At 43.0% G+C, this 27,219-nt stretch overlaps 1 protein-coding gene across 1 annotated transcript; it reads right to left on the bottom strand.

The window, feature by feature from the left end:
- Positions 1 to 80: 80 nt before the first annotated feature.
- uggt1 (UDP-glucose glycoprotein glucosyltransferase 1) lies at positions 81 to 26,633 on the bottom strand. The gene is made up of 40 exons (XM_084568729.1): positions 26,592 to 26,633; positions 24,434 to 24,572; positions 24,112 to 24,191; positions 23,663 to 23,793; positions 23,460 to 23,572; positions 23,200 to 23,374; positions 21,443 to 21,539; positions 21,269 to 21,347; positions 20,900 to 21,000; positions 17,908 to 18,007; positions 17,732 to 17,792; positions 15,098 to 15,189; positions 14,085 to 14,235; positions 13,597 to 13,716; positions 13,426 to 13,511; positions 13,083 to 13,218; positions 12,831 to 12,962; positions 11,892 to 12,056; positions 10,883 to 11,003; positions 9,578 to 9,676; positions 8,862 to 8,956; positions 8,082 to 8,288; positions 7,835 to 7,966; positions 7,615 to 7,745; positions 7,440 to 7,535; positions 7,241 to 7,343; positions 7,009 to 7,088; positions 5,683 to 5,872; positions 5,230 to 5,388; positions 5,040 to 5,125; positions 4,847 to 4,931; positions 4,020 to 4,108; positions 3,835 to 3,939; positions 3,621 to 3,705; positions 2,863 to 3,045; positions 2,434 to 2,594; positions 2,220 to 2,334; positions 1,608 to 1,724; positions 827 to 971; positions 81 to 746 (listed from the first exon to the last, which is right to left on the bottom strand). The coding sequence occupies exons 1-40, from the start codon at positions 26,620 to 26,622 to the stop codon at positions 727 to 729; spliced, it is 4,593 nt and encodes a 1,530-aa protein (XP_084424855.1). The 5' UTR covers positions 26,623 to 26,633; the 3' UTR covers positions 81 to 726.
- Between the last annotated feature and the right edge of the window lie 586 nt (positions 26,634 to 27,219).

The following is a 27,219-nucleotide window of genomic DNA, read 5'->3' as shown; positions in this document are numbered from 1 at the left end:
GGGGTCCTATGGGTTGAGGGGAGGGGCCTCTGTGGATCAGGTTTGCATTAGTACCCCCAATCAGCAGAAAAAGAAACAAATTTCATTGGGGATTTTTATTTAACAAAAATATCCGACAGCCAAAACAGAAAGATAAACAAATCCATGGATGGTACCAAGAAACAAAATATATTTTTTTTCCAGCTGTCTTCCTGTCATGGCTGCTGTTCCCTTAGCAGTACACCTAATTTTCTCCTCTTCTGCTTCGTCTTTTTTTTTACCTCAGAGTCACAGTAATAACAATCAAACCTGCTGATTTTGTTGTAAATTTTCACGTCAAAACACTTTAAAGTCTTGTTGGGGCACTAAACATGTGGCAAGTGATTTTCCAGACCTTCATATTAACCTTTAAAAATCCACATGAAGGTCAAACAGCATTAAATTTTTCTTCCAGTGTGTGAGCAGATCTTCTTCCCACCACCAGACGTATCCAAACTCCCTCCCCCACAACCAGTATCCCAATCAGTGCAAACTTAACATCCAAAAATTTATAAATCGTGATTCACAACAACACATTCTCGCCGCTTGCACGCGTGCACACACACACACATACACAGAACACATATAAAAAGGAGCAAAAACAGATCACCCATTTAGCACTGGTTTGTGGTCAGCAGTCCGCGAGGCGCGAGTGGAGCCTCTTCGAGAAGGAGACTCTTTAAACAGAGTTCAGCTTTGCCGCAATCCTCACAACTCTATGTGAGGATCTGAAAGAGACGGAGGAGAAGCATTAGCCATCGATGCAGACGTTTGTGTTTGTGTGTGGGCTGCTTCTAGTGTTGCGTACCTTTGCTTTGCTGCTTTACGCTGTGGTTTGCTTCGCCCTGGAGTCTGGTCTGCAGGCGTTTAATCTCCTGGTCGTAGTCGGTCCACTCGGCCACGATCCTCACCGCAGCCTGCAGCTTGGGCTCCTTTGTCATGGGGTTGTTACACTGAAAACGGGAAGAAAGGGGCAAAAATAAATAAATCCCCCAAGATAATATTCTCCCGTCACATTATCTTGACCGAGTCGCTCAACATGATACCATCAGACACTTAAAGCTTAAAAATAAAACAGCAAGAGGAGAAGTTGTACTTTTTGCTTTAAATTTTATATATTTTTGTTATTCTGGGGCAAGAGTGATGACATTTTGTAAAGAAACTCGACTGGAAAACACGATAAATGTCAGGAGAGGACAGTTAGCTTGCTTTGTATTAACAGTTCATGACTTCCTGTACGGAGAAATCAGGATATTTCTGCTCATTTTTAAGGATTTAATGACATTTCTCTGTCAGAACCCTGATTTTTAACATTATTTTCCAGGTATTTGATTTTAACCTATCAATCTCAACTCTTTATGGCAGAATTTTCCATCTTTAAGTTGTTGTTTTTTGGGTGTGAACCTCTAAATTTATCTCAACATTAACTCCCTATTGCTTTACTGTTAGTTTGTCTGCCCTCTAGTGGTCATAAGAGGGCATGACCACCTTCAGGTGTCCTGTCTTCAACACCTATGACCCGTTCGAGGCGTTGCAAATTAGTGTCAAGTTTACTTGGCTTCGTTCAGATCAGATCTGTGTGTCGTTACCAGATCTATCGTCTTGGCGCTCCTCTTGGTGCTGTCGTCACACCAGGTCTCACACCACAGCCACTCCTGAGGCAGAGACTTTATAGGCACCTGGTGGATCATGTTGTTGGGAAGATCCTGGAGAGAAGAGAGAGGGAGACAAAAAAAAAAAAAAAAAAAGAGGAGTTAATAAGTGAGCTATAATGTAGACACAAGCATTTAGAAGGAGCATCTGCATCATAACAGCTGTTGTTTTGTTGTGTAACAGACGTTAAAACAATCAGAGAGTGCTATTAAAAATCTGTTGCTGTGTTTAAGAGTCTGATGTTGCAATAATCATGATAGGGCGTCATAAAGCAGACCAACCAGAACAGAAAACAATTGTAAAATGGACGAGATGAGTTTGTCAGAGAGAGAGAGAGAGAGAGAGAGAGAGAGAGAGAGAGAGAGAGAGAGAGAGAGAGAGAGAGAGAGAGAGAGAGAGAGAGAGAGAGAGACCTGCTGTTCATTAGACAAGGCTGAAATGTCACAATTACACAGTTTCCTTGAACACAACATGGAAAGATTTCACAATTTTTGGCAAACGTTTGCTTCAGAAAAGGGTTTGCACTAAAATGGCTGATCAACACAGACCTGGTCCAGGTTGGAGAGGCTGTTGGGGTCTTGGCTGAGCCCCTGGTACTGTCCCCTGAGTCTGTCTCCCGCAGCTATTTTCCTAAACTTCTTCAGGTCGACCACATACAGAGCGCTGCGGAGGACAAACGACGGCAAGAAAGCATGAAAATGGATTGAATCGGTGCGGGTGTCGGTTATTGAAAGTTAGTCTTGTTACAGCCCGCAGCTGTACCTGATGTGGTATTTGCGTCCGGCGAGGTGGCTCGCCCAGTAACCGGACTTCCAGAAGCGGTAGCCGTCCATCTCCCTCCGGCTCTCGCAGAACGGAGTGTAGCCGTACGGAGCGCCTTCCAGGTCGAAGTCACGCAGCTCCTTCAGGTCTGTGCGCACAATCTGAAGGACGTCGGGAAAGTTACTGATGATTATTCTGTGTCTGATGCTCGTCAAGCAGCAAACGTTCACATTTGGAAGTAAATTCTTGGGACTATTAGTTAAAAAAAGGCTCAAATAATGAATGGATGATCAAACAGTGGATCCCTATGACCGTCTGAAAGTTCAACCATCTATAACTTGTCCAAGGTCTTCCACACATCAACACAAAACATGAGCTTTTTAAGACTTTACAGAAGTCTCTGAAGTTCCTTTCTACGTTTGAGCGTACCTGGTCGGCGTCCACGAACAGGATCTTGTCGACGGCGAGGGGGAACAGCACGTCCAGGAAGAGGATCTTGTAGCCCCAGATGATCCTCTGCTTCTCAGTCTGTTGGTGCAACCAGCGGGGCCACTTGTACTGGACCAGCTCGTACTGGAAGCCGTACTCCTTCGCCATGTGGGGGATGAACTCCTGGAATAATAAAGGGATAAATTAATAAAGAGGCGATGCAATAAAAAAAGTGTTTTGCTCAAGGACAAATCAGTACATGAACAGAGGGGAGTCGGGAACTAAGCTACTACATCTGGCTACTGAATTAAATGAACAACAAACAACGTAAAAAGATGCAAAATTATTATTTCCATGATGCTCCAAGTCACAATTAAAAAACCACTCTGCCTCTGCTACATTAAAGACTAGCTAAAAGTGACATGCAGATGATATTATAGCAGATATTACACCTTCTCCAGTAAAATACTGAATTCACTCAGGTCTCATTTTCTCCTTTTTATTATACCCAGTAATAAAAAGTCGTTAAACCCACTTTAAAAACTGTAATAACCTTCTAAAACTCATAATAATTACTTTTAGGGAACATTAACGGACACAGAGACTTGCAAGAAATTAGGGTTTAACGACTAAAAGCAATGAATTACTTTGAAAAACAGAACAAATAGGAATAATCCTGGCTGCATGTTTATATTCAGGTTACAATCACAGAGAAACAGCTGCACATCAATGATGCATCTTGAAAGTAAAAACCTCACCTTGAACGCCGGGGACAGGTAGTTCTTGAGGAACCAGAACTTGACGGGCGTTTTGGTGTTTTTCAGAACCGACAGCATCATAATCCTGAGGGAGGAGGAGAATAAAATAAAATGGTCTGGCAGCCACAGAAGAGGGGAGGAAAACAGGCACAGGAGACGGTAAAAACCTCGACGATTCCCTCCTCCTTCGTCCGGTCAAATCTCTGACACTCACCTGAGGAACCTCTCGTACAGATGCCCCGAGGCCACAGAGAAGATATTGATCACGTCGTCCTTCTCCTGCTTTGGCTCCTCTGTCTTGGCTCCACCAGTGAAACCTCTGAAAAGACAAAAATAATGTCAAAACTGTCAAATCTGAGAAGCTGGAACCGGATGACATTTGGGATTTCTGATTTGTACCTGGTCAGAGAGTTCCAGAAACCAGAGTCGTTTTCCTCCGTCCCGTCGCTCAGCAGCTCCTCGTTGAACTTGTCCGGCTTCTTCTGGACCTGATAGACACACGGGTCGGTTTAACGGACTGTGTCAGAAAATATTATCGATCCACTTCGCTTAAATCCGTAGTTAAATATGATCTAATCTGGCTCAGCTTCTAAATTTCCTCTTGGGAATCAATACAGAGAACGAAAAAAAAACCCAAAACACCTGATTATGTCCAGAATTTGACATAATATAAGCACCATGGATATTAAAATATAGTATATGAACATGTTTAATATTATGAGGAACGTAGATCAGCTAATAATACATTAAAAGCGCATTTGTGCAGGATTTGAAAACCTCACTTTGGCGACACCTGGTGGAGAGAGGTTATATTACATTTCTACAAATTATGACTTCAGTAGCTTACAAATAAAAATAAATAAACTGAGCCACAGTATCTAAAAATATAGGAAATTGTGCAACACATTTATAATTTGACTCCAGCACTCAATAACTGCCGCCAATATGCAACCAGTGTATTCCATAAACAGAGGAGTAGCTCAAAACTGCGCCTGCATGTGGCCACATCCATAATATGTAAATGTGCCATGATTTTACCCATGTAATTTATGTACATACTATATTTATCTAGCAATGGTGAAAACGTCTCCTCCGCTCATTAAAATGCATGAGAAGCCGAGACCTGTGGATATTTCGCTCTCTCCGTCCTGGCTTTATTCGAGGACAACAAACTGTTTCCACGTCTTTGTGCCAGACAGTGATTACGGCATCGCAGGTGAACCGACCTTGACTTTAATGATTCTGCTCTTGAAATTGTTCAGCACGACCACGATGTCATCCGAGTCGGCTGGAGAGTCTGTGCCGTCGTGGCTGCAGCACAGGGGGGAAAGAAAGGATAGCAAAGACGTAAGAATGTGGATTATAAGAGCAGAAGCTGACTTTACGTGACGAGATATGGTCAAGCCGCCGCATTCTCACCTGTAAATCTTGTAGATTTCATCAGAGCGTCCTTTCCTCAGCTTCAGGATCCAGGCGCCAGGGTTGGCCTTGAGCTGAAAGTAACCCTGCAGAGGAGAACAGGAGATGCATAGAAAGTTTGTGACGTAAAAGGAAATAACCAAACGAGTAAAAGTATGTGTTACTTCGCTTCACACTTCTAATATCTTACCAAGTTTGCCATTACGATCGTGTCCACAAGGACGGGGTCGGAGGCGGTTCCCAGGGTGAACTGGAGGCCACGCGGCGGCTGACCAGAGCTCACGTCAAAGCAATGGCCTTCCAACAAAAGGTGCTCCAGCTCGTACTCGGCTGCCACGATATTCTCCACCTGAAATACACAGTAAAGTTTATTATTCGCTGCGAGACTTTGCACACTGTCTGAAGGTGAACAAAGAAGCAGAAACTCTAAAACAATCTGCACTATATGAAGAAAAATAGAGGAGAAAACTCAAAGAGACATCACTACTTTATTGCAAAAGGAGGCTGGAATAAAATCTAAATTTAAGATGAGGGGAATAAAAAACAGTCTATATATTTGGAGCCAGTATTAAAACCTCTGACGGCAGGATAGAGACGCTTCACTGCTGGAAACTTGCTAAATAAAAATCACATATTGGCGTACCTCCTCCAGGTAGATGTTGTCCAGGTCGTAGCGGGTGTGCACAGACTCCACCATCCAGCTCTCGGGGGTGTTGAGGTTCAGGGTGAAGAGCGGAGACTGAGGCATGTCCAGGAACTTGGCCAAGGGCCCGGGAGAGAAGCTACCGTCGGCCTGAAACACCACCTCCGGCTCCAACACGTAGCGGTAAAAGCTGGGACACGGGGGGGGGGGGGGATTGGTTAGATACACGATTCATGCGATATCCTGCTTTGACTTTGAAAATAAAAGAGCTTTCACCGCATGACACGATATCAAAAGCCATTTGATGCGGATGAAAGTTCCAGAAATAGGTCGTAAGAGAAATCCTACAAATGGTAGACATGAATGGCTAGCTTCATTATGTTAGCACGCCTACAGATCTATATTCATAACTACTGCAGCTCTAAGTATATGATATCCTTAAACGTGTAAGAAAATGTTTTAAAACCATTTCCAAACTGACTTTAGGTCCCAAAGCATCCACCCTAAAAAAATATTTTATAGATATGTGAATGTTTCAACTCTGATGTCTTGATTCATAATTTAAGTGCAACCAGACGTTTAAGTTCTCTTTCAGTAAAGTCAAATATTATATCATTTATTTGATGTGACGTAGAGTAGAGTGATTCAGCCTTAACATTATGACCACCTGCCTAATACTGCGATAGTCCCTCTTTTGGCTGCAAAACAGCCCTGACCCGCTAGACCTCTTGAGGTTGTGCTGTGGTATCTGGCACCAAGACGTTAGAAGCTGTCTTATTTGTCCAGCTCATCTCACAAATGCTCGACTCCACTGAGATCTGGGGGAGGTTGGAGGCCAAGGCAACGCCTTGAACTCGCCATTTCTGAATCATTTCTTTTTGCACTGCAGCAGGGAGCATTATTCTGATGAACGACGCCATCAGTGAACACAATTTCTATGAAAGGACGCACATGGACTGCAACAAAGAATGGCAGGACCCAAGGTCTCCTGGGCGTCGCACTGCCTCCACTGGCTTGCCTTCTTTCTCTAGCACATCTTGTGCTTATATGTTTCTGAAGTAAGTGATGCACCTGTCCATCCACGTGATGGGAAAAAAAAAAAGACAACTTCACTAAAATCCTTCCACGTTCCCATTTCCCCTGCTTCTTACACGTCAGCTTTGAGAAAAAAAAACATGTTCACTTGCTGCCAAATATATCCCACCCACTGACAGGTGTCATGATAACAAGATAATCAGCGTGATCCACTTCACCCGTCAGTCATAATGTTATGGCTGATCGGCGTATGTGTCCAGCGTTCAGTACACGAGCTGTTTGTTTCCTCACCTCTTGAGAGGCATCTCTGACAGTTTGGACTGACAGTTCATGAAGACCCGCAAGTTGACGTTAACCAGCTGCTTGAGAACCTGCAGATGGCGGTGGGGAGGGGACGGGGGGACGTAAGAGACAGGTTAGACATATAAGACGGGGGAGACGATCAAAGTGAAGCCAAATAAATCACCAGGACAGAAGAAGACTGCCCGTGATCCAATCTAATGACGGATCTGAGTGGACGTACCAACAGTAGAGGAGCTAGCTTCTGCGCGTCCCTGGTTACCGGATCCACCACGGCAATGACATCAAAGTACACGTCTCCCTCCTTAGGACGGATCTTCACAGCACTGATCAGATAAAAACAAACTTTAAACACCCAAATATCCCACTGAATACAGGAGGCTTGTTCGATCACACTGTGTGCAAAGCATTACAAATTCTACCTGTGGCGGTCGTCTGCAAAGTCATATTCTACCCGAGCTTCTCCTTTGGGCTGAGACGAGAGCAGAGCGTCCACCTTCATGACAAGGTCGCTGGCTCTGAGAGAAACGCTTTAGTTAACGCCGCAAAACTCGCAGGAGATTCAACTGTGACGTTCCCGAAACTACAGTAAAGTACCTGTCCTCCTCGATTCCAAACTGCTGGACTTTGCTTTTGATGCGCTCTCCAGATGTTTTCAGGATGATGTTCTCCAGAAGCAGGAAGTCGTCCTGGTTAAAGACTTCCTCCTCCTCCAGCGGACCTATGATCTGTGAAGCACGAACAGAATTATTGACTGAACTGCGACAGTGGATGTACACTTTTCTCATAAATATAAACTGCCTTTGCTGTGACTCACTCTTCCGTTGCTGATAACTGCTCTCTGTCCTCTTTTCAGTTTGAGCACGTCTCTGCAGTAGGCAGCGTGGGAGAGCAGGAAGTCAAATTTGGGACCCTCATACGCACTTTTGAACAATGACAAATCCATACCCTGAGGGGGGAAAAAAGCAGATGATCGGATTCAGTTGAGAAAAGGAGAAACCAGGAATAGAAAATGAGACGCAAGCCGAAGGAAACTCGATCATTGTGACTCATCAGCCCCTCACCCCGACAGCGAACTCTCCGATGTCCGCGCCTTTCTCCAGGGCCGTGGCGGTGTCCTCCTTAGCCAGCTTGGTGATGAAGTTCTTGGCGTTATTGGCGGACTGCGTCTGCATGGCGGCCCAGATTGCTCGGGCCACCCGGCTGGTGTCAGCAGATAGGTCAGTGGACGGGTTGCTGATCATCCCAAGTCGGACGTTGTTGCTGGTTTTCTGTTGGAGAGCAGGTGAGTGTAAGTGACATATAGTAATATATATATACACACAAAGCAGGCATAACATTATGACCACCTTTCTAATATTGTGTAGGTCTCCCTTGTGCCTTCAAAACAGTTGTGACTCATCAGAGAATGGACATGGGCCTTCTGAGGGTGTCCTGTGGTGGATCTAGTGAATTTGGAGGCCAGGTCAACATCTTGTGCTGTTCTTCATGTTTTTTTTAGTTGTTTCTAAACCGTTTTTGTGTGTGTCTGTGTCAGGCTGCATCCTGCTGGGGATGGCTGCTGCCATCAAGGAGCATCATTACTATGGAGTGGGGGTGCCTGGTCTGGTCTAGGTGGGTGCTACATGTCTAAGTAACGTCCACACGAATGAATGCCAGGTCCAAAAGTTTCCCAGCAGAACATTGTATTGTCACAAGATGGTCAGTGTTATTCACTTCTCCTGTCAGTGGTTTTAATGTTGTGGCTAATGTAGTTTAACAGACAAATACAACACATAACGCCTCTGGTCAGCTGCTACCAGCAAAATAATAAGCAACAAGAATTAATGTAAAACACTTCGTACCATGTGTCTGATGGCATCGTAAAGGAGTTGGCGTCCCGAGGGCTTGTCGAAGTCTCCGACTACCCAGAAGGTCACAGGACGGATGTAGCCATCATCTGACAACCACAGAAGAAGAGGGAGAGACGGTGAGAATAAGGAGCTGAAGGTGAAGAGTCACGTTGCCTTAAATGGAGGTAAGTTTGGTAAATCAGACACAAATCTACATGGGCAGCGAAAATGCTGCTTTTGGAACTATTTATTCTCCATCATCTCATTTTCATGCAATTACAATAAACCAGGACACAAAATTTGATGGCTTCCTCAGAAATCGAAAGAAACCACGTTAGAGCATAGTTAGAAGTCACGCTAACGCGTTTTAGTAGTTTATAGCCTGATACACAGTTATCACATGCATAATTAGTCATTTGTGTCCTTTGGGAGATACAACACAGATGGAGGAGTGGTGGCGGATTCACAAACAGATCTAAACACTGCCAGGAATGCGGTTAACGGGAAAAAGAGCAAGTGAGGAGGAGAGGGAATAATGCGGAATAAGAGGCGGATTACCATGCCTGTTGGTGGTGGTCATCCCTGATGCAGGGAGATTTTAAACAACGCGTGAATAAGAGGAGCAAGTGGAGGAGAAGACAGAAGGAGAATACATGAGGGGAGAGTTCAAACTTGAATGCCCTTCTATTCAGTGTTTGTTTTACCTCCAGCTTTCACGCCACAGTTACCTTTCTTAGTCATGTAGGTCATGCTGTTGGCCACGGCGGTGCTCTTCTCCTTTGTGTCCAGGGTCGAGAAGCGAGCGTAATCATCCACGAAGTGGTTGTCTGCAAAAAGGAGTGCAGGTTATGACTGTGTGTAACACAAAGCAACTGTCCTTGACTTCATGTCACAGATCTTTTCTGAATTAAGACTTATGTGTGTGTTTATATATTTAAGGGAGAATGGGGTAGCACAGTGGTGGTTAGCACCGATGCCTCACAGCAACAAGGTTCTGGGTTCAAATCCATCTTGGGCCTTTCTGTGTAGAGTTTGCATGTTCTCCCTGTGTCTGCGTGGGTTCTCTCCAGGTACTCCAGCTTCCTCCCACTGTCCAAAGGCATGCTCGTTAGGTTAATTGGTGATTCTAAATTGGCTGTAGGTGTGCATGTGAGTGTGAATGGTTCTCTCTCTTTGTTAGCCCTGTGATAGACTGGCGACCTGTCCAGGGGGACAGGCGGGGCGCCTCTCGCCCAGTGACACCTGTGATAGGCTCCAGCTCCCCGCAATCCTCCAGAGGACAAGCGGTTACAGAAAATGAATAAATGAATGAGTTGCCTACAACAGCAGCATTTTTCCTTCTACTGCAAAACTTTTGATTCACATAACAGGAGGACGCTCAGATCTCTACAACTGACATAATCGGAAATGTTCTGGATATTTTCTATGCACCTTTCCCTCCCCAAACAAACACTTTAACTCGGAACAAAAAATAGTCAGTGCAGAATTGGTACAAATTACAACATATAATATGAATGGTGACAGAAACAGGCAGAAGGAAACTCTGATGGAAAACTTTGGTCCAAAATCTTTCATTAGACAGAAGTGATCTATGAAAAGTTTCCTGATTTTACCAAAATTACTCCTCGTTTTTCTTTTTTTTTCCCAAAGAGACTTTAATCTCCTCTAATTCAAGATATTTCACACCTCATTCATCAGGTTTGAGTGAGTCGGTGCAGCTTTCTGTTTCCAGTTGAGTAAGTTCAATCCTCATGCCAGCAGGCTGATGAATGATAGCGTATTCTGTTCCACGCTGCTTCGTATTAGGTTGGAGTCCGTAGCTCCCAGAATGGCCATTGAGGGGGATCTAAATCAATGGGTGTTTGCAAGACTTTGGACAAAGTCAGGAAAATACTTTTCACCTAATGATGCTGGTGCAAGCCCGCAGCGATCACATGAAGCGTCTGTATCTGGATATATGTTGCTGTGCTTCAGTTTAGACTGGTGGAGTTCAGCATGCACTATTGTTTCAACTGTTCTGGATAAAAACTCACTGGTATCAGACAGGTCCAGGTATGTTCTGCTGGTGGAGAGCACCCTGGCGTTGATACGAGGGACGACGTTGGGCTGGTTCATGATGAAGTCCACGACGTCGTGGTCTGTAGCCAGCTCACCCTGCGAGCCAAATTAGCAGATATCAAGGATGTTAAAGGAAGAAATCAAAGAGGACATTCTTTACTATTACTGTAGAGCTGACAGTGATGCAGGAGGTCCTTCTCTCTGCAAGCGTTCCACATTTAACAGGCCACTGCAGCTTGCGATGCCTATATATCAAGGGAAAGTCCCCCCCCCCCGACAAGTTTAGTTTAGACACTAAAAAGGGCCGAATGTGTGAAGTCTAACACTTTGCTGACCAGTGCGACTGGTACAGAAATCAAATTAAACTCTGCTTACTGTGCTTAAATGCCTTGGTAAATCTTTGAAAGAAGCAGCTCAAAGATTTGGCTTCTCTGAGCGCTGGGACGATATAAAAACGGGAAAAATAACAGATGGCGTGCTCACAAAAGATCCCGCCTAAAAAAGAATTCGTTTTATCAACCCTGGACAAAAAGGGACAAATGAACTTTTATCAATAGCTCTTTCTTTAAAAGGAAAAAAGAAAACTAAAGCTTTTGAGCTGCTAGATTTTGTAGCGGATCCAAGAAATAAAAAAATAAATAAAATGAATACCCTCTCTGGTATTAAAACTACATCTGCAAAGTCTTAAGTTAACTATATTAGAGAACAATTAAATCCTTTTTTGATGAGATTAAGAGAAATTAGTTTTTACTGATTAAAAACATGGAAATATTTGTAGTTTGTTGATGGATTTAAGAGAAAACGATATTTTTCTTTAGCACTGTTTGAAAATGTGATTGCATCTTGACTTACTTCATTGTGCAAAGTCAATTAAATGTATTCACTATTGATTATAAGACCTGAATAGCTTTAATTGTGATGACAGATAACGAACCCCGCTCTGTGGCAGTGTATGAAAGCGTGTATGAGTTTGCTGTAACTGACCAGGTAGACGGCTCTCTGGTAGAAGGAGGTGGTCTCCAGGATCTTCTGCATGGTGACGGTCTCCAGCTCGTCCGGGTCCAGCTGCTCGCGCTGGTAAGGTATGCCGTTGTACATGACCACAGGCAGCGGGCCCACTCCGGTCTGCTCATAGTACGCCCGCCCCTCCTGAAACGCGAGATGGGAAGAAACATTAATTAGCAGGTCTTTGGTTTTCTAAGAAGCAGGTCTTTCATCTAATCACAGAAAAGTGATGTAATTATTAAAGCAAGCGTGGGAAACTACACCCTATGAGACCTCAATAGGACGGAAATAACACACAGTAGACCAGGCTATACTGTGGCGCCCTGCCGGTTTACCCAAACACATAAAAAAAAGCTTTCAGACAACTCTGTCTTGGCTACAAGTAAGTCAGAGTAACAATTTGTGCAAGGACCAAATTACATTGCAGATATTTTTTCACCTTTACAAACCTGAAAGAGCTCTAATGTCATTTAACATGAGCCTGCTGAGAGTAAACTGCTGTCACTGACTTGGTTTTTCTATTTAATGCTCTCATTTTAAAAGGAATAGTTTGAGAAAATATCTCATCAAGAGATCGATAACATTCTCACAACAAGCAAGCTGGCTCAGTATCTGTTAATTTTGCTGGAGTTCTGCTAGCTCTTACCCCCTACATACAGTTTTTATGCTAAGCTACGCTAATCATCTGCAGGTTCACATGTATACAAGAGCAAGAGCATTGTTTTTTATTGTTCAACTATTACTTTACCGCTTTAGATTAGTTATATGTCCTTAATCATGCTTTAAACTGTTAATTGTGCTTCCACAGTCAGCATCTGGAATTGCTACTAGACGTTTTAACTGCATTTGCATAAACAAAATAATGGTTTAAATGCTAATATCATCAAAATACATCAGCCCGCGTTCAGCTCAACCCACCTTCCTGTTGCTGTCGTAGCTCGAGTCGGCTCCGAGGACACTGCTGACCTCCACGTAGGGGAACCTCTTCTCCAGTACTTTAACTACATCCCCGACACTCAGCTTGCCGCCAATTGCCACGCGGTTAAACATCTAAAGGACGGACACGGAAAGACAAGGGCAAAAGTCTTCAAAAATGTCAAAGGTATTCTTATTTGAATAATTTGGGAATTTTTAAGTTCTGACTTCAGTGTTTGCGAAACATAGACTCACAGAGATGACGGCTTCAAACGCACTCTGGCTGTCCACCTCGTCGCTGATGTAGTTGTAGGCTCGGACGAGTGCCACGCCGGCATCCTGCATGCCGTCTATGTCATCGTCATCCGACACGACGAACACCAGCCCAATCCTGAAACAGAGGCCGCAATAAGTTTCCTAAAAAACGGTTGAAACGCAGAGCGTGTGCTGCCTGCTTCATTAGTATTCAATCAAAACGACTGTCACAGCGAGGGACGTGTCAAAGGCCCAAATGACTCAAACCACACTGCTGCAGGTTGTTATTTTTCTGTTTTGTGCAGTTACAATTTAAAGCACTGTGTAGAAAAACTGCACCAACCTGAGGGGGATGTTGTTAGCATAAAACATCTCTGCAACACTCAGCAGTTCAACCGAGTTCTCCTGCGTTGGGTCCAGGATAATCACCTGCAACAGACACATGCTGGTATTTTCCCAAGGTTTCAGATCTATTCGGATTCACAAGGGGCTCATTAATCAGCAGTGGTCTTACCAGATTGTGAAAGTTCTTGCGGATCTGCCTGATGACTCCGGGGAAAGTTGGTCTGAGCAGCTCCTGCACGTTGTAGGGCCACGAGCTGTACCTGTGGTCCGTCTCCAAGTTGTTAATCCACTAAAAAAAGGGAAGAAGGAATTGAAGAGGAAATGGTTGAGAGGAGGTATAAAGAGAGACAGACAAGAAATTACTTCTGACTGCAGGCGGCTGAACACCAGAGCCATAATTTGGAATTTCTCCAAATTTGCTGAAATAGCAGCTTGATGGTAATTTTCTCGTGCAATATAAATCTCTTTATGGATTTTCCCAAGGATATTTTGAGTAAGTTTCTCAATCACATTTTCAAGGCCAAACATATTTATCATGGGCTCGTCTGAAACAAAGCTAAAACAAAGACAATTAGAATAGTTTTAGATCTAAATTAGAAATACAACGAGCTGGATGGCAGAGAATCTTCACAGACGTTAATGGCTGCGGTCTCTTACACTGATGGCGGGATTGCGGATGTCGACGGCATAGTCGGAGTCAGAGGGCTGGACGTTGAGCTTCAGGATGTCGTGGATGTAGGGCGTCTCGATCAGCAGGGAGCGCAGACCCTCCATCACCCTCGCCTCACTGCGCAGCACCTCAAACACGCTGCAGGTAACACGGGACAGAGTCAGTAGGCGTGAATATGAGCATGGATGTTCAAACTGGACGGCTAACACCTGATTATCTGGCTCATTATTTTGAAAATCAAACAACTGTTAATTTAATTTAAATAAAATGACGTACACAGATCAGGCATATCACTATTATGTTGGTCTCCCTTGTGCCTCCAAAACTGTTCTGACTCATCAGAGAATGGACATGGGCCTTCTGAGGGTGTCCTGTGGTGTCCGTGGGGGCATTTGGGTCCTATGGGTTGAGGGGAGGGGTGTCTGTGGATCAGGCTTGTTCCAGTGCATCCCACAGATACTTGATCAGTTTGGGATCTAGTGAATTTGGAGGCCAGGTCAACACCTTGTGTTGTTCTTCATGTTTTTTTTGAGTTGTTCCTAAACCGTTTTTGTGTGTGTGTGTCTGTGTCAGGCTGCATCCTGCTGGGGGTGGCTCCTGCCATCAAGGAGTCTCATTGCTATTGGGTGGGGGTGCCTGGTCTGGGTCTAGGTGGGTGCTACATGTCTAAGTAGCATCCACACAAACACCAAGTCCAAAAGTTTCCCAGCAGAACATTGAATTGTCACAAGATGGTCAATGATATTTACTTCTCCCGTCAGTGGTCATAATATTATGCCTGATCGGTGTAATTATGATATAATAATTTCAGCTGACTTGCAACATTAAGTTGGTTAATTTATTGATCGGTCAACAGAACACAACCTGACCACTATTATAGTAATGAACAGTTTTTCAAGAAATACAACATGACTACAGTAGATTGTTGTGCTGACCTTACAACTAAAGAAATGTCACACAGCTTATTAAATATATATCAACATATGATGTTTGTGTGTACCTGAAGATGTCTTGTGTGTCCAGATCTATGTGCAGCCCGTTGATGAACAGGGCCGAGTCCCCAGGCTGCAACCCCAGAGTTCCTTTGAAAAACTATCGAGAGAGAGACGTCAGTGTGACTCACAATCCATCAAACCCTAAAGGCTCCCGTTCAATACCAGCTGAGCAGATCGCCACGAGGCGCCGTGCGTAACGTCGTCTCCAACCATCGCGTTGTCAATTATACTGTAAAACTAGAGGCCACCGTCGCGACGAGGCGCGTTGACAGCTCCAAACAAGCACTGACAGCTCTGTGCAAAGCCAGTCTGTTTAGAGCAATCAAACCCCACGCTAAACAAATCTAATTATTAGAGAAAGGGTGTGTGAACGTGCGCACGGCTATTAGGAGATGTGTGTTTGTCTGTGTGTGTGTTGGGGCGTCTGCACAGGAAAAAGGAAAGCTCAAAGTCGTTTCTGGTGCAGTCAAATCTCATTACAGAAAGACAAAGACATCAGATTAATCATACTCCAGACACTGCAATTACAACAAGACATGATTAACACAAATATTGTTCATCCCAGTTGAACTGTGTGTGTGTGAGAGAGAAAGAAGTGTGAGCGTGCAAGTGTCCAAACTACTTCAATCAATAATAATTTCTCACTGCAGGACTCTGCTGAATGAATCACCGATTCAGTAATTAGGACGTTTGTCTGCGCGCCCCCCACCACACACCCTAAGTCCTGTCTGCACACCAAGATAATGTGAGCAGAGCTTCTGGAGAGAGAGAGAAGGAGGAAGAGCGAAGAAAAAAACACTGATTACCTATTCCATTAGCAGAGCAAGGCCTAACACATTGTCAAAAACTGAATGCTTTTCAAGTGAGGTGTTGTTTGCAATTTATAACGTAATAGAAGGGGAGAGGAACAAGACAAAAACAACAAAACGCAGTTCTCATTTTGAGATATTTCCCTCAAGACAAGCTCAGAGGCTACAAGGCTGCGGCTCTATGCAATAACGCTATCTGCTTTGCTCTACTTTTCTCCTTTATTGGATTAGATTGGTAAACAGTTGAGCCTAAATTATTTCCGACCGCTAGGCGACACATTCAGCGGGAGGGGAAGCGCGTCGGATAATGAAAAGGCAGAGGTTGTCCATCAGAATCCACACAGAAGCCTTTAGGTAAACATTAATATTTGGGAATAATTCATTTATAAAAGGGGTTAAAAGGTTATGTGTGGCTAAGAGATGTGTTGCCGTAGCGCGCAAGGCTGATTCTCCATGACTAGATGGTCCTTGGAAATGAACAGATGCAAGGATGTGCAGCCAGTTGGCCACGTTTCAAGAGGTTTGCAGGCAAAGTAAAAAGAGACGTGCAGCACATTTGTTTGGAAAATATAGGTTGAGTTCACAGGACAGGACAGAACTTGTCTTTAATCTCAATTTTCAAACACTTCAAGACTTGAAAATAATAGTGCAACACATAAATTAGGATATTATTTCGGCTATAGTGCCCGACCAGGGAGCACTGAACGCACCACCTCGCTTGATCTCACAGGGGAAGTGAATGTAAACAACTTGCTGTAAATCTATCGATCCCTTCTCCAGTCCTGTTAGTGGAAGTAATGCACCTGCAAAGCTGCAGCAGAAACTGTGACTTTGCAATACTGCGAAAAGACAACACAGCAGACCTTAGAAAGACCTGGAGATGAGACTTTAACTGTCTGGTTTAATATCTATAGCCGGGCTAGCTAATGTTAGTAAGCACATTAGCGCTTGAGGCTAACGACCGACATCCACATCAGCTGCTCTGTGTCCATCTGAACTCACTTCTCTCATTGGTTGTTGTGAAAGAACCATAGACGGTATAAAGATGCTCCTCAAAAGTGAAGCCAAAGCAAGTAGAGCTCCCCCTGGTGAATGGCAGCAGTATAGGTCATAAGCTCCGCCTCCTCCATGTCAGTGGATGGGACTTGGGCCACAACTAACTACTAGCTGCCATGCCAACTGCTCCATAAAGAGTCCCGTTGGAACGTGAGGCTCGTAAAAAATAAATAAGTACAGTATATAGTATCAAACTTATGGTGGAGGTAGAGCGTAGTATTGATTAAACAAAAACACGAGTGAGTCTGGAGGAAGTGTGGTCGGGTCATTGATAACGCGGCTCCGTGTGGCTCCACTCTTGGACCGTACCGCGCAGACTCTGGCTCCAAACTCGCAAGATGGCGCCGCCCGTATCCCCGGAAAACAGCGCCAGTTTGCCCAGTGTTAGGACGTGGCGACACGTTGTCCATATTTATACAGTTTACGGAAAGAACCTACGAGAATCTGTGACTGATTCTTGAAGTTTGAGATCCATGAACACCTCACGTTACCAGATGTGGGCCGAACATCTGTCCTGAGCTAGGTCCAGACCAGAGTTTTCTGTCGAGGGTGAATTCGGGGGTTATTGTGGCCCGCTCATGCTATGTGAGTTATGGTGAATTAATTCAAAGAGAATACACGTTGTTATAGGCTTCATATCAATAATCAAAACACAGAATGACACCAGCCTCATAATTTAATGATAAGTTGTTTGCTGTTTTTGAGGAAGAGTGGGTGAAGAACATGACTGATCGATGGGAGAAATAAAAGATGCACGGATGAACAAACACGTACCTTTTGGTTCTCGCCAATCTCTTTGCGGATCTCAGAGCTGACCACTGTTTTAGTGATGGACCTGTGAGAGGGGGGGAAAAAAGGGGCAGACGAGTCAATATCTGCACTAACCTAAACTTCTGACTGTAGCTACTGCTTGTGTGTGTTTGTTATTTTTTTGTTTTCTTCTTTTGTACCTGGCTTTGGTGGGGAAGTTCTGACTGAGGTCTTTCATAACACTGAGGGCTTCAGCAGCGGGAGCAGCAAGAATGCGAGCTGCTGTCTGGAAACTCAGATCTATAAAAGAAAAGGTGGGTGGATGGGCAGGTAGGCGAAGAGGTCAAGAATGGGAGAGAGGAGAAAAAAAAGATGAGTGGACACAAGTAGAGAGGAGAACGGGAAGCACGGAGTTTGTACTCTGAATTAGGAAGGCTCAAATTTGAGAGACATAAAGTTTAAAGAGAGAATTAAAAGAGTCAAATGTTAACACAATAATAGTTTTAGAGTCCACCTAATGTTAACATTTAACAACAGCAATAAAAACAGAGCTTTACGGGAATGCCGTTAATTTTTCCAGTCGTACAAAACGTTTAAAAGACGGCGCCAAATGAAAATACACGACAACACAAAGGTTTTTATAATTAATATTGAATTAAACATGAATGTCAATGAGATTTCTGACTCTGTTGGCGGCACTTTCGCCAACACAAAATGTCAAATTTACGTAAAATTAAAAATAAGAATAAGAAAAGACAAATTAAATTTACAAATTTCATTTAGCAGGACTAGACAGTCAAACCAGAATATCTGTGAGGCTTTTAGTCGCTGAGATATTTGACTCAAAATGAAAAATGTCAATCTGTTGGTCGCACTTTAACTGTAATTCATGTTATTGTGATTTAAAACATATTAATAAGAAATAAATGTTGCGTTATCGTGGTTTTCTTTGCATCTGAGTTCATGTGAGGCCAAGTTATTCACGCAGGAAAGAATATATTCATAACACACAGTTTGAATGTGCAGAAAACAGAGTATACGGAGCTTTGTTTTGCAAGTAAGGAAGGATGTAGTGAGGATTATTTTCAATGCAGTGAGCGTGTCTGTAATGGTGTTGTAGCCTGTGTGATTATTAGCCCCCGGAGGTCTCGCTCTCTTTGTAAACAGGCTGAGCTAATGAGCCCCAGTGGGTTAGAGGATAAAGACAGACGTCTGCCTGACAGTCTGACAGTCGAGCTCAGCCCCCTCATCCCCTCGCATCCTTTATAGCGCCAGAATCAAAGCAGCTGAACGCTCACACAACCCCCCCGACCACACCTAGCGATAGAAGTAAGATGGAAGCGTTATTAAATTAGCCTCGCTGTTATCGGTAACGTGTGCTGTAAGAACGATCGAGGGGGGAGAAACTCGAACCCACATACAATTATGTCTGCGAGGCTGAGCTTGAATACATAATCAATAGATGACGCAATCCTGATCAATAACGCTTTTATGTTGCGGCAGACAATGCTTTCATAGCTTCAAGATGTTATGACTCAAACGCATCGAGGGGACAATGATCGACCGCAGTCATCGATTAGAGATCCATACACAGAAAGTTTCCGCTTCCACCGATAGAATGACGTCACGGTTAAACCAGCGACCAGTCAATATTAATTTCTTTTCATTTATTTACGATCCAGGTGTTAATCAAACTAATGAAACTGCATTTATAGCGCATCTGCAACAGAGATGGATATTCTTTCAGACGCTTTCACTCTATGAAGTCTAATGCTTCATAAATTTTAAATACGTGCTTCCACACACACACGGTTCAGTTAATTTGGTGTGGGGGAAAATAAATTACGCATCGTTGCATTTTGGTGTGATTTGTATTCACACTTTTTTTTTTTTAAATTTAAAAACAAACCCAGAAGATTAAATATAAAGTTACACAGACTGACGGGAAACTTATTAATTGACAGTTTTGGTGACGGTCATCCTGCAGCGTCAGCGCTACGTGAGCCCACGCGAGGAAATCGAATTCTAGCGACTGGCTGTATCTATTTATCTTGTGTGGCACTTAAAAAGATGTGAAGAAATATTTTATTATTTAAATTAATACTCAAGAGTGCAACTGGAATTTAACGAATGACGGAAAGGTAGAAACAGGACAGAGGAGGATACAAATTTCTTTAGATTAAACTTATTTTACTTTCTGATGCATTACGGAAAATCTTTACAGCCATGTGGCGATGCAAAGAATTCGCCACATGATCTTGAACAAATATTATACGTATACTACTTTCTAAGCAATGAACAGCTGAGTTTAGTATAAATCACACATGTATTTTTGTCAGAAATGGTCGCTGGTCTGCGTCGAAGCTGTAGTGCGATGGTGTTTCGGCACTAAAAGCTATGTTGCGTTAGATGTGGAAGTGAGTGGATCATTTGGATTGAAAAAATAAAAAATAATGATTGAACAACTGTTATTTTTACTGAAGTCACTGCAACACAGATAAGAGAGAAGACGCCTGAGTGGACGGTGCGTAGGAGGCAGAAGGAGGGTGGATTCTCTGCGCTTGTTCAGACGCCGAGAGAGACGTGGATGAGGAAATGTATTTCTGGACCAGTAACAGTGGTGGGAGTAATTATATTTCTGGGCAGATGAACATCATGAAATCTATCTCAGGTGGTCTCGATCCAGTTGCTTCGTTCACGCCACAGAGTTCAATCCTACAGCTTTCACGGCAACTTAAATAAAGCAGAAAACGCTCTTCCATTTACCAGTCAGGACGAAAAGGTCTCTCCGGATGAGGGAACAATTGATTTAATTCTGATGAGGACCTGGGATATTTATTTTTTTTACCATTAGATAATTACCTTTTGTCAGGCCTAGCTATGAAACTAAAAGACAGTTAGACTCTCGCGGGCATATTTACAGGATAATAAAATTGATTCTCTGAAAATTTAAGTGACGGAAAAAACACCCGCAGGCGTTGTAACTGTAAAATGAACGAGCCTCGTAGTTTATTTTTTATTTATTTTTTTCGCCAGCCTGTCACGATGCCGTTTCACTCTATTGTGCAATTTATTTATAACAGATGTAACACCACAAACGGATAGACAAATCCAGTCTTTGTGCAAGAAACAGCAGGAAAACTGAAAATATGTTGAAAGAAGAGAACGAGACTGATTTGGAAGGAGGCTCACCTTGCATCTGCCAGACTTTCAGAGGCGCCATTTCGTTGGTGCTTTCAACTAAATGCTTCCTCAGCTCTTTTAACTGTTCCTTCAGCTCTGGGTAGAGGGTCCTGGTGAGAGAAACGCAGACGGAGAGAGAACGGAAAGAGGTAAAACATCTGCTAATTAAGAGAAAGTTGTCAGATTCACCAGATTGATTTTTTTTATTTTTTTTTTTATTTTAGTTTAGCAGTAGTTAGATACGGTCAGTGCTTCGAGGGAATAAAGGAGTGTGGAGGAAAGAAATTAAAGGAAAAAAGCCTAGAGTGAGTGCAGTGCAGTTCCTGGAGCTACTCCAAGCTTTGAATTTTTATCACGGCCTGACACAGAGTCACTCACTTGAGTTTGCCAAAGAGAAATCCCTGGACCTCGTCCACGGGATCATTCTCCCCGATCATTGTAGCATTCACCTCCGCCCCTGAAACCACAATCAATTAACTCGATATTCACATCAGGACTCCTCTGGGACTAGACGTGTGCGTGGACAGTGTGTATTCCTGTGAGTGTGCACACCTTGGACTTGTGTGTCGTCCTTTGCCTTGTACTCCTGGTTTTTAATGGCCAGCTCCACTCCATAACCAGACAGGTACACTTTCTTTCCATTTGAATGCTGCAGGGAAAAGAGGAAACACTGTAAAATAAATAATAAAAGCGCAGGGAGAAGCTGTTCTTTTCTTGATCACAAGCGCGTTGTACCTCTTGAAGCACCACTGGAGGAGGTTTTCAGAAATTACTGTAAATACACCGAAAAGGCTCAGACGCTAATTAAGTCAGCAAGTAATTGAGCTGTTTAACTCATTTTATTTAAGCTGCTCTGATAACAAATTCAACAATGTTTCTGTAGTGGTAAAAGGCCCTATTAATATTGTTTTCTTCTCGCATTACGTTGCAAATACGCGTCTTTTCTGACTACACTGACAGCTTTCAAGTACAGACAACCAGCTGTTGCCGGCTGAAGCGCCGAAGACACCGAGCGTCCCCTGACTGGCCTCGGAGCTGTGGAGTAAAGAGTTAAGTGCTACAGCCTTTCCAGTGGCCAGGACGTCATGCTGAACAGACAGATGGCGAGAATAATTTAGCATAATCAGAAGGAGAGTCGGGGGGGGGGGGGGGACGTATCAGCAGTCCAAATTCCACTTGGCACGACAAACTGAAGAGACACTTTTTATCTCAGGTGTAAATGAGGAGCCAGCCTGAACTGCAGCTTTTTTTTTTTTTTTTTTTTTGGAGATGAGGATAACTGAGCAGACAAGCGCTCTTAAATCATCCTCTTGCCTCTTATTCTCTAACAAAGTGTACTTTTGGACTAACATGAATTTCTGCTGGAATTAATTGTGTTAACTTCAGCAGCTGTAGAGTGAGACGACAATATCCGTTCATATTTTAACGACTGGTCCTTAAAGCCTTTAAGTAACTTTGGGATTTCAGCTGAGGACTGTCTATTTCTAAGGACAGTCCTTACTCTAATAAGATAAGCATTTGTTTTACTGGCAATGCCTGCAACTAATGGGACACTGTAATTGTATGTCAATTAATTAATTAATTAATTAATTAATTAACAGTTTAATCCCTCCAACTCTAATCTTAATCTATCTGGAATAATCTTCTCACTGATATTGGACCAAAGCCATCACTGGCAACGTTTTCACGGACACATGTGTCCCGTGTCACCTCAGTTGGAAGAGACTGGCCCGACCAGAAGGAATAGAAGCAAATACACCGATCAGCCACAACATTAAAACCACCAAGAGGAGAAGTAAATAACATAGATCATCTTGTGACAACCTGGCATTCATTCGTGTGGATGTTACACATGAGCAGAGACCTACAAAATATTAGGAAGGTGGTCATAATGTTATGCTGATTGTTGTATGTTTCTCTCTAGTTGGAATAAATACATTCTGTCGGTGCATGTTTGCCCCATAACTGGCATTACAAGTTCTTCCAGGAAGGACAAGAAAGCGTGGCGGTGGGAAAACAAGTGTTAGAAAGGATTAACGAAGCTGGAACCAATGTGAGCAGCGCTGACATTTATTTAAATAATTCAGTGAAATAAAACTAGGGGAAAGAAGTTTTTCTTCTCGTTATATTTCCAGCTCCACACCGGGCAGAACTACTTAGCATACGTCAAAAAAAAAGTTATATTCTGGTGATGATTGATGGTGATCATTTGGAGCTGTTAGAGTCCCTGATCAGAATGACTTACATCAGGCTGAAAAATTATTGGCTAATGTAAACACACGGCCGACGGTGTGAGTGAAAACACTTACAGCCAGGAAGTGGCGGAGCACGTAAGTCACCGAGCCTTCGTGGACTTTGGATGAAACAGCTTGGTGTAGCCTCTGGAAATCCGGTGTACCTATCTCGGCATAGAGAATGACGACGGGAGCGTTTGGGTTTGACCCTGGGTATTTATGATCACCTTTGAAAAGGTATGGCTTCGGCCTGAAAGAGAGAGGCGGAGATTACAATTAGAAAATCTGTTATTTTATTACAGATTCTTCACCTTTGCACCTGCTCCTTTATTTACCTTTGAGCAGCAGTTTCTAGTAGCGTCGCTAAGCTTTCCGCATCACATGTCTTTTGTCCGTGGACACTGAAGAAAGCTGAGCAGCCGGAGGGAGGAGGCTCAGTGGTAGCGATCTAAAAATACAATAAAAACAGCAGCTTTATAAATGTGATCCTCCTTAGGTGTGTGTACAAGCATTCAAAAACCAGGTATCATCCTGTTACCTGTTGGAGGGAGTGTACTGTTGCAGAGTAGGCTCTCAGAGAGAGGGCAAACTTCAGCATGTTCAACTGGACGGAGCTGAGCACGGCACTGGCTCTCTTCACGATGAGATCATAGTAGGCCTGATCTGTGTCTGTGTAAGCACGACAGACAAGTAACGATGTTAGACATTAGAGAGTGGTCTGCTACCCCGTAACAGATCTTAAAAATCACTTATTAAATTCAGATTTTACAGCAGTAAGGGTCAAACAGTAGAGACACAAATGAACAAAACAAAATTACAATTTCCAGCTCCATTCTATCACGTTACTGCTTGCCTAAGTGCTCGGCCAAAACACTGACACCGCAACTACTGCCAAGATGCTGCGTGCACATCATAAATTCAGCTGCTCGCAGCACAGAGACTAAAAGTGAAATCTAGTCTAGAGCGTGTGAAGCAGCTTTACTTTACCATCATGCTCTCCCTCTATGTTTTGATTGGCTTCCACAAAGTCCCAGAACTTCTCCTCGCTCTCTTCTGCCAGGAACTCACTGGAGAAAAAGGATGAAGGAGGCAGTTTCAACAGATGTGAATGTATACAACATTAACGGTGTTTGTGGGTACAGCAGCTAAAGCTGTTAGGCATTCAGTGGCTTTTTCTAAAGGACACATCAAAAGTTTAAAAAGTTTAAACCCTGGTGGAGGACAGTTTCCCTAACGTCCCACAGGACACTGATTTATCTGCTCCCTGAGTTTAATGATGGATGTAATGCAGAGCACAGTTGTGTCATACCTGGCTTCCAGCAGCAGAGGAGTATCTGCCCATTTGGTTGTGAGAGTGGTGGTGACAGCCTTTGAGTCTGCACCCCCCGAAACTGTAGAGAGCAGCGAGAGCAGCAGGATCCACAGAAGCCACATCCTCAACCCTACACCTGAAAAACAGAGGAGAGAGGCATGAGCAGGGAAGTGATGCTAAACTCAAAAACACACAAAAACACAGCTAGAATATGTGTTACAGAGAAGAGAAGGTAAGCTATGTTATAATTATACTGACATGGGATAAAGGAACCTTTTCTGTTATTCCTTTATCTGATAATTGCTAGTGGAGAGAGACAGGGAGTAATGGAGTGTGAGAAAGGGAATGATATGCAGCACAAGTAGTGAAGACTACATCGCTTTATAGCCCAGCTGAAGAGCACCTTGTGATTTATTAATTTATGTTTTAAGACGTTTACAATATTAAGTGTGGACACAGTATTCAGGTGACTTATCTTTACCGTATCCAGTCAAATAAAAGTCAGTTCCCCAAATAAAGGTGAAACAAAATTGCTCGCCTCCCATTCACATATTTGCTTTGGAGTTGGAGTCATCATACGTAACAGTGGGACATCGTCGCGCCATACGCCAGAATCAGAGGTATGATTATTAAAGTTGTGATGCCGCTTGCATCATCACTGCCAAACACAGCAAACTTGCCAAACACAGTGGGATACCGGTAATTTGCTAAAAAAAAAAAAAAACAGGTTTTGAAAGCCTTTACCCGAGGCGAGGAGCCAAATCCTCCCCTCTAGCTGTACGACGGCATGTTTATAGTTTTAGCAGTCGTCCAAGAATCCGCACACATAAAACAAACGTAACCAGGACAACAAAAATGTAATCATCGCTCATCGTGGAGTCGCCCGTGAAGTGTTTTGTGCGGCAATCCATTTATGGATGTGTTTTCAAATGGGCAAAAGCTCAGAGAAACACTAAAGAACCTAAAGTCCAATAGGTGTCATGTGTACTTTGATTAACTGGGAATGTAGTAACACCTTTTTAAACAGGTCCAGACATTTTCTGTCTTTAACTTGACAAAGATTGGCAACAGCAGATTTTAAAGAACTGCTCCTTCTCAAGTAAATAAAATTAATTACCCATTTATTATAAAAACATAATCCTTCCTAATATATTAAGTACATTTTAACATTACATAACGTTTTTCATTAACAGTCCTATGATTACAACAGTTATAGGCAGCTGATGGATATTTTTATAATCAATAAATCTGCTAATTTCTCTTCCTCCTTGTCAAATGTCTTCTTTAAAGACATTACAGAACATATTAATGCAGTAAATCACCTCCTTTGAGAAAATGAAACTGGACTCCCCCCTTTGTAAATCATTAAAGAAGTTGTATTCATTATTTTTTAGTTATATTTCTATTAATATAACAGTAAATATAAACTTTTACAACACTGCAATAACATATTAGCCAGTGAGAGGAGTTGTGTTACTTCTTATAGTGGCAACCTTGTGTCTAAACTTGGTCTAAACTAGGGGAAAGTGATTCAGTTTATGTTGTGCTCACATAATACACTATAATTAATGGAAATGCAACAAGGCGGAAGGTAAATAGTGGCCCAGCATCCAGTTAAACATCCAACATATGGATTAATAGAGATTTATCAGAAGATTTAAGAGAGGAATGAGGAGAAAACATATCTGAAGTACTGCCCCTGTGCGGGATTTCGCTAGTAAACAAAAAGCGCCATGATCTCTGGCCAATAGGAGAGTTCAGCGTGGCTCCTCCGTCCAATGAGCACATGAGTTTCGACATCCGGACTGATTCAATGACAATACTCGGAGCTGTCATATCGCCTCTAACACCGAGCTAATTGCTAATTGGAACAACCTCCACCATGTGTTGTGCTTTTACTGCCGTGACAACCACGTCCAGAGCTCGACAACAGCCGGAGAACTCACAGGGAGCTAACGGAAAATTGATGCTAGCTTAAAAAGCGGCAGGAGCTAGCTAACTGCTCCAGCACAAGAGGGAGAAAACACCAGATTTAACCTGTTTTTATTCGCCCACAGACAACTAATCTATAGGTCACGATAGAATTAAATCAGTGAGGCTTGAATGCGGCCATTTAAAGGTTCATTCCTTTGAAAAATAAGTGATTTATCCTCACCGAAGCCGGCTCCGTAGCTTCCTGCATCCATGATCCGCTGGAGAGTGGGTGGGTCCTGTCAGCCGGATTAGGTAACCGCAGATCTCGCCTGTTTAAAATTACTGAAAATCCTGCGGGCATTAAACTATTTAACAACGCTGAAACGTGACTGGAAGACAAAACAGCACATTTCACAGAGATAATTAAAAATTGAAGAGTGGGGAAACGGAACCTAAAAAAGCAATTAACTTTACTGCCTAACCCCTGCCTTCCCTACCGAAAAAAAAAAAAACACAATTAAACGTGATTTCTTTTTTTTTTTTACTTGGTTTTAATTTCCTTTTTTTAGATAACATACTAGCACAGATAATTGAGAGAAATTGTAAATGTTTGCAAATTATTTATTTTTAAAAGTGCTAGGAGTAAATGGCAGAAAGACTGATCTAAGGCTTTACTCACGCGGGGCTTGTTCTGAAGAGACTTTTTAAAATGAGCCATGTCACCTTGAAAGACAGGAGTCTATAGAAAGCAAAGCAGTAATTACATGTGTATGCAGCGGCATGCAGATCCATATGGACTGAAAGTATTCATGTGCAAAGCAGCTCATGGAAATGAGGGCTGCTGTATGCACTGTGTGACTGCCATGGGA

This window comes from Chelon labrosus (genome assembly GCF_963514085.1).
Source record: "Chelon labrosus genome assembly, chromosome: 20".
In the NCBI taxonomy this organism is placed as follows: Eukaryota; Metazoa; Chordata; class Actinopteri; order Mugiliformes; family Mugilidae; genus Chelon; species Chelon labrosus.
Note: the sequence above shows the minus strand (reverse complement) of the source record. Positions and strands in the feature narration are given on the sequence as shown.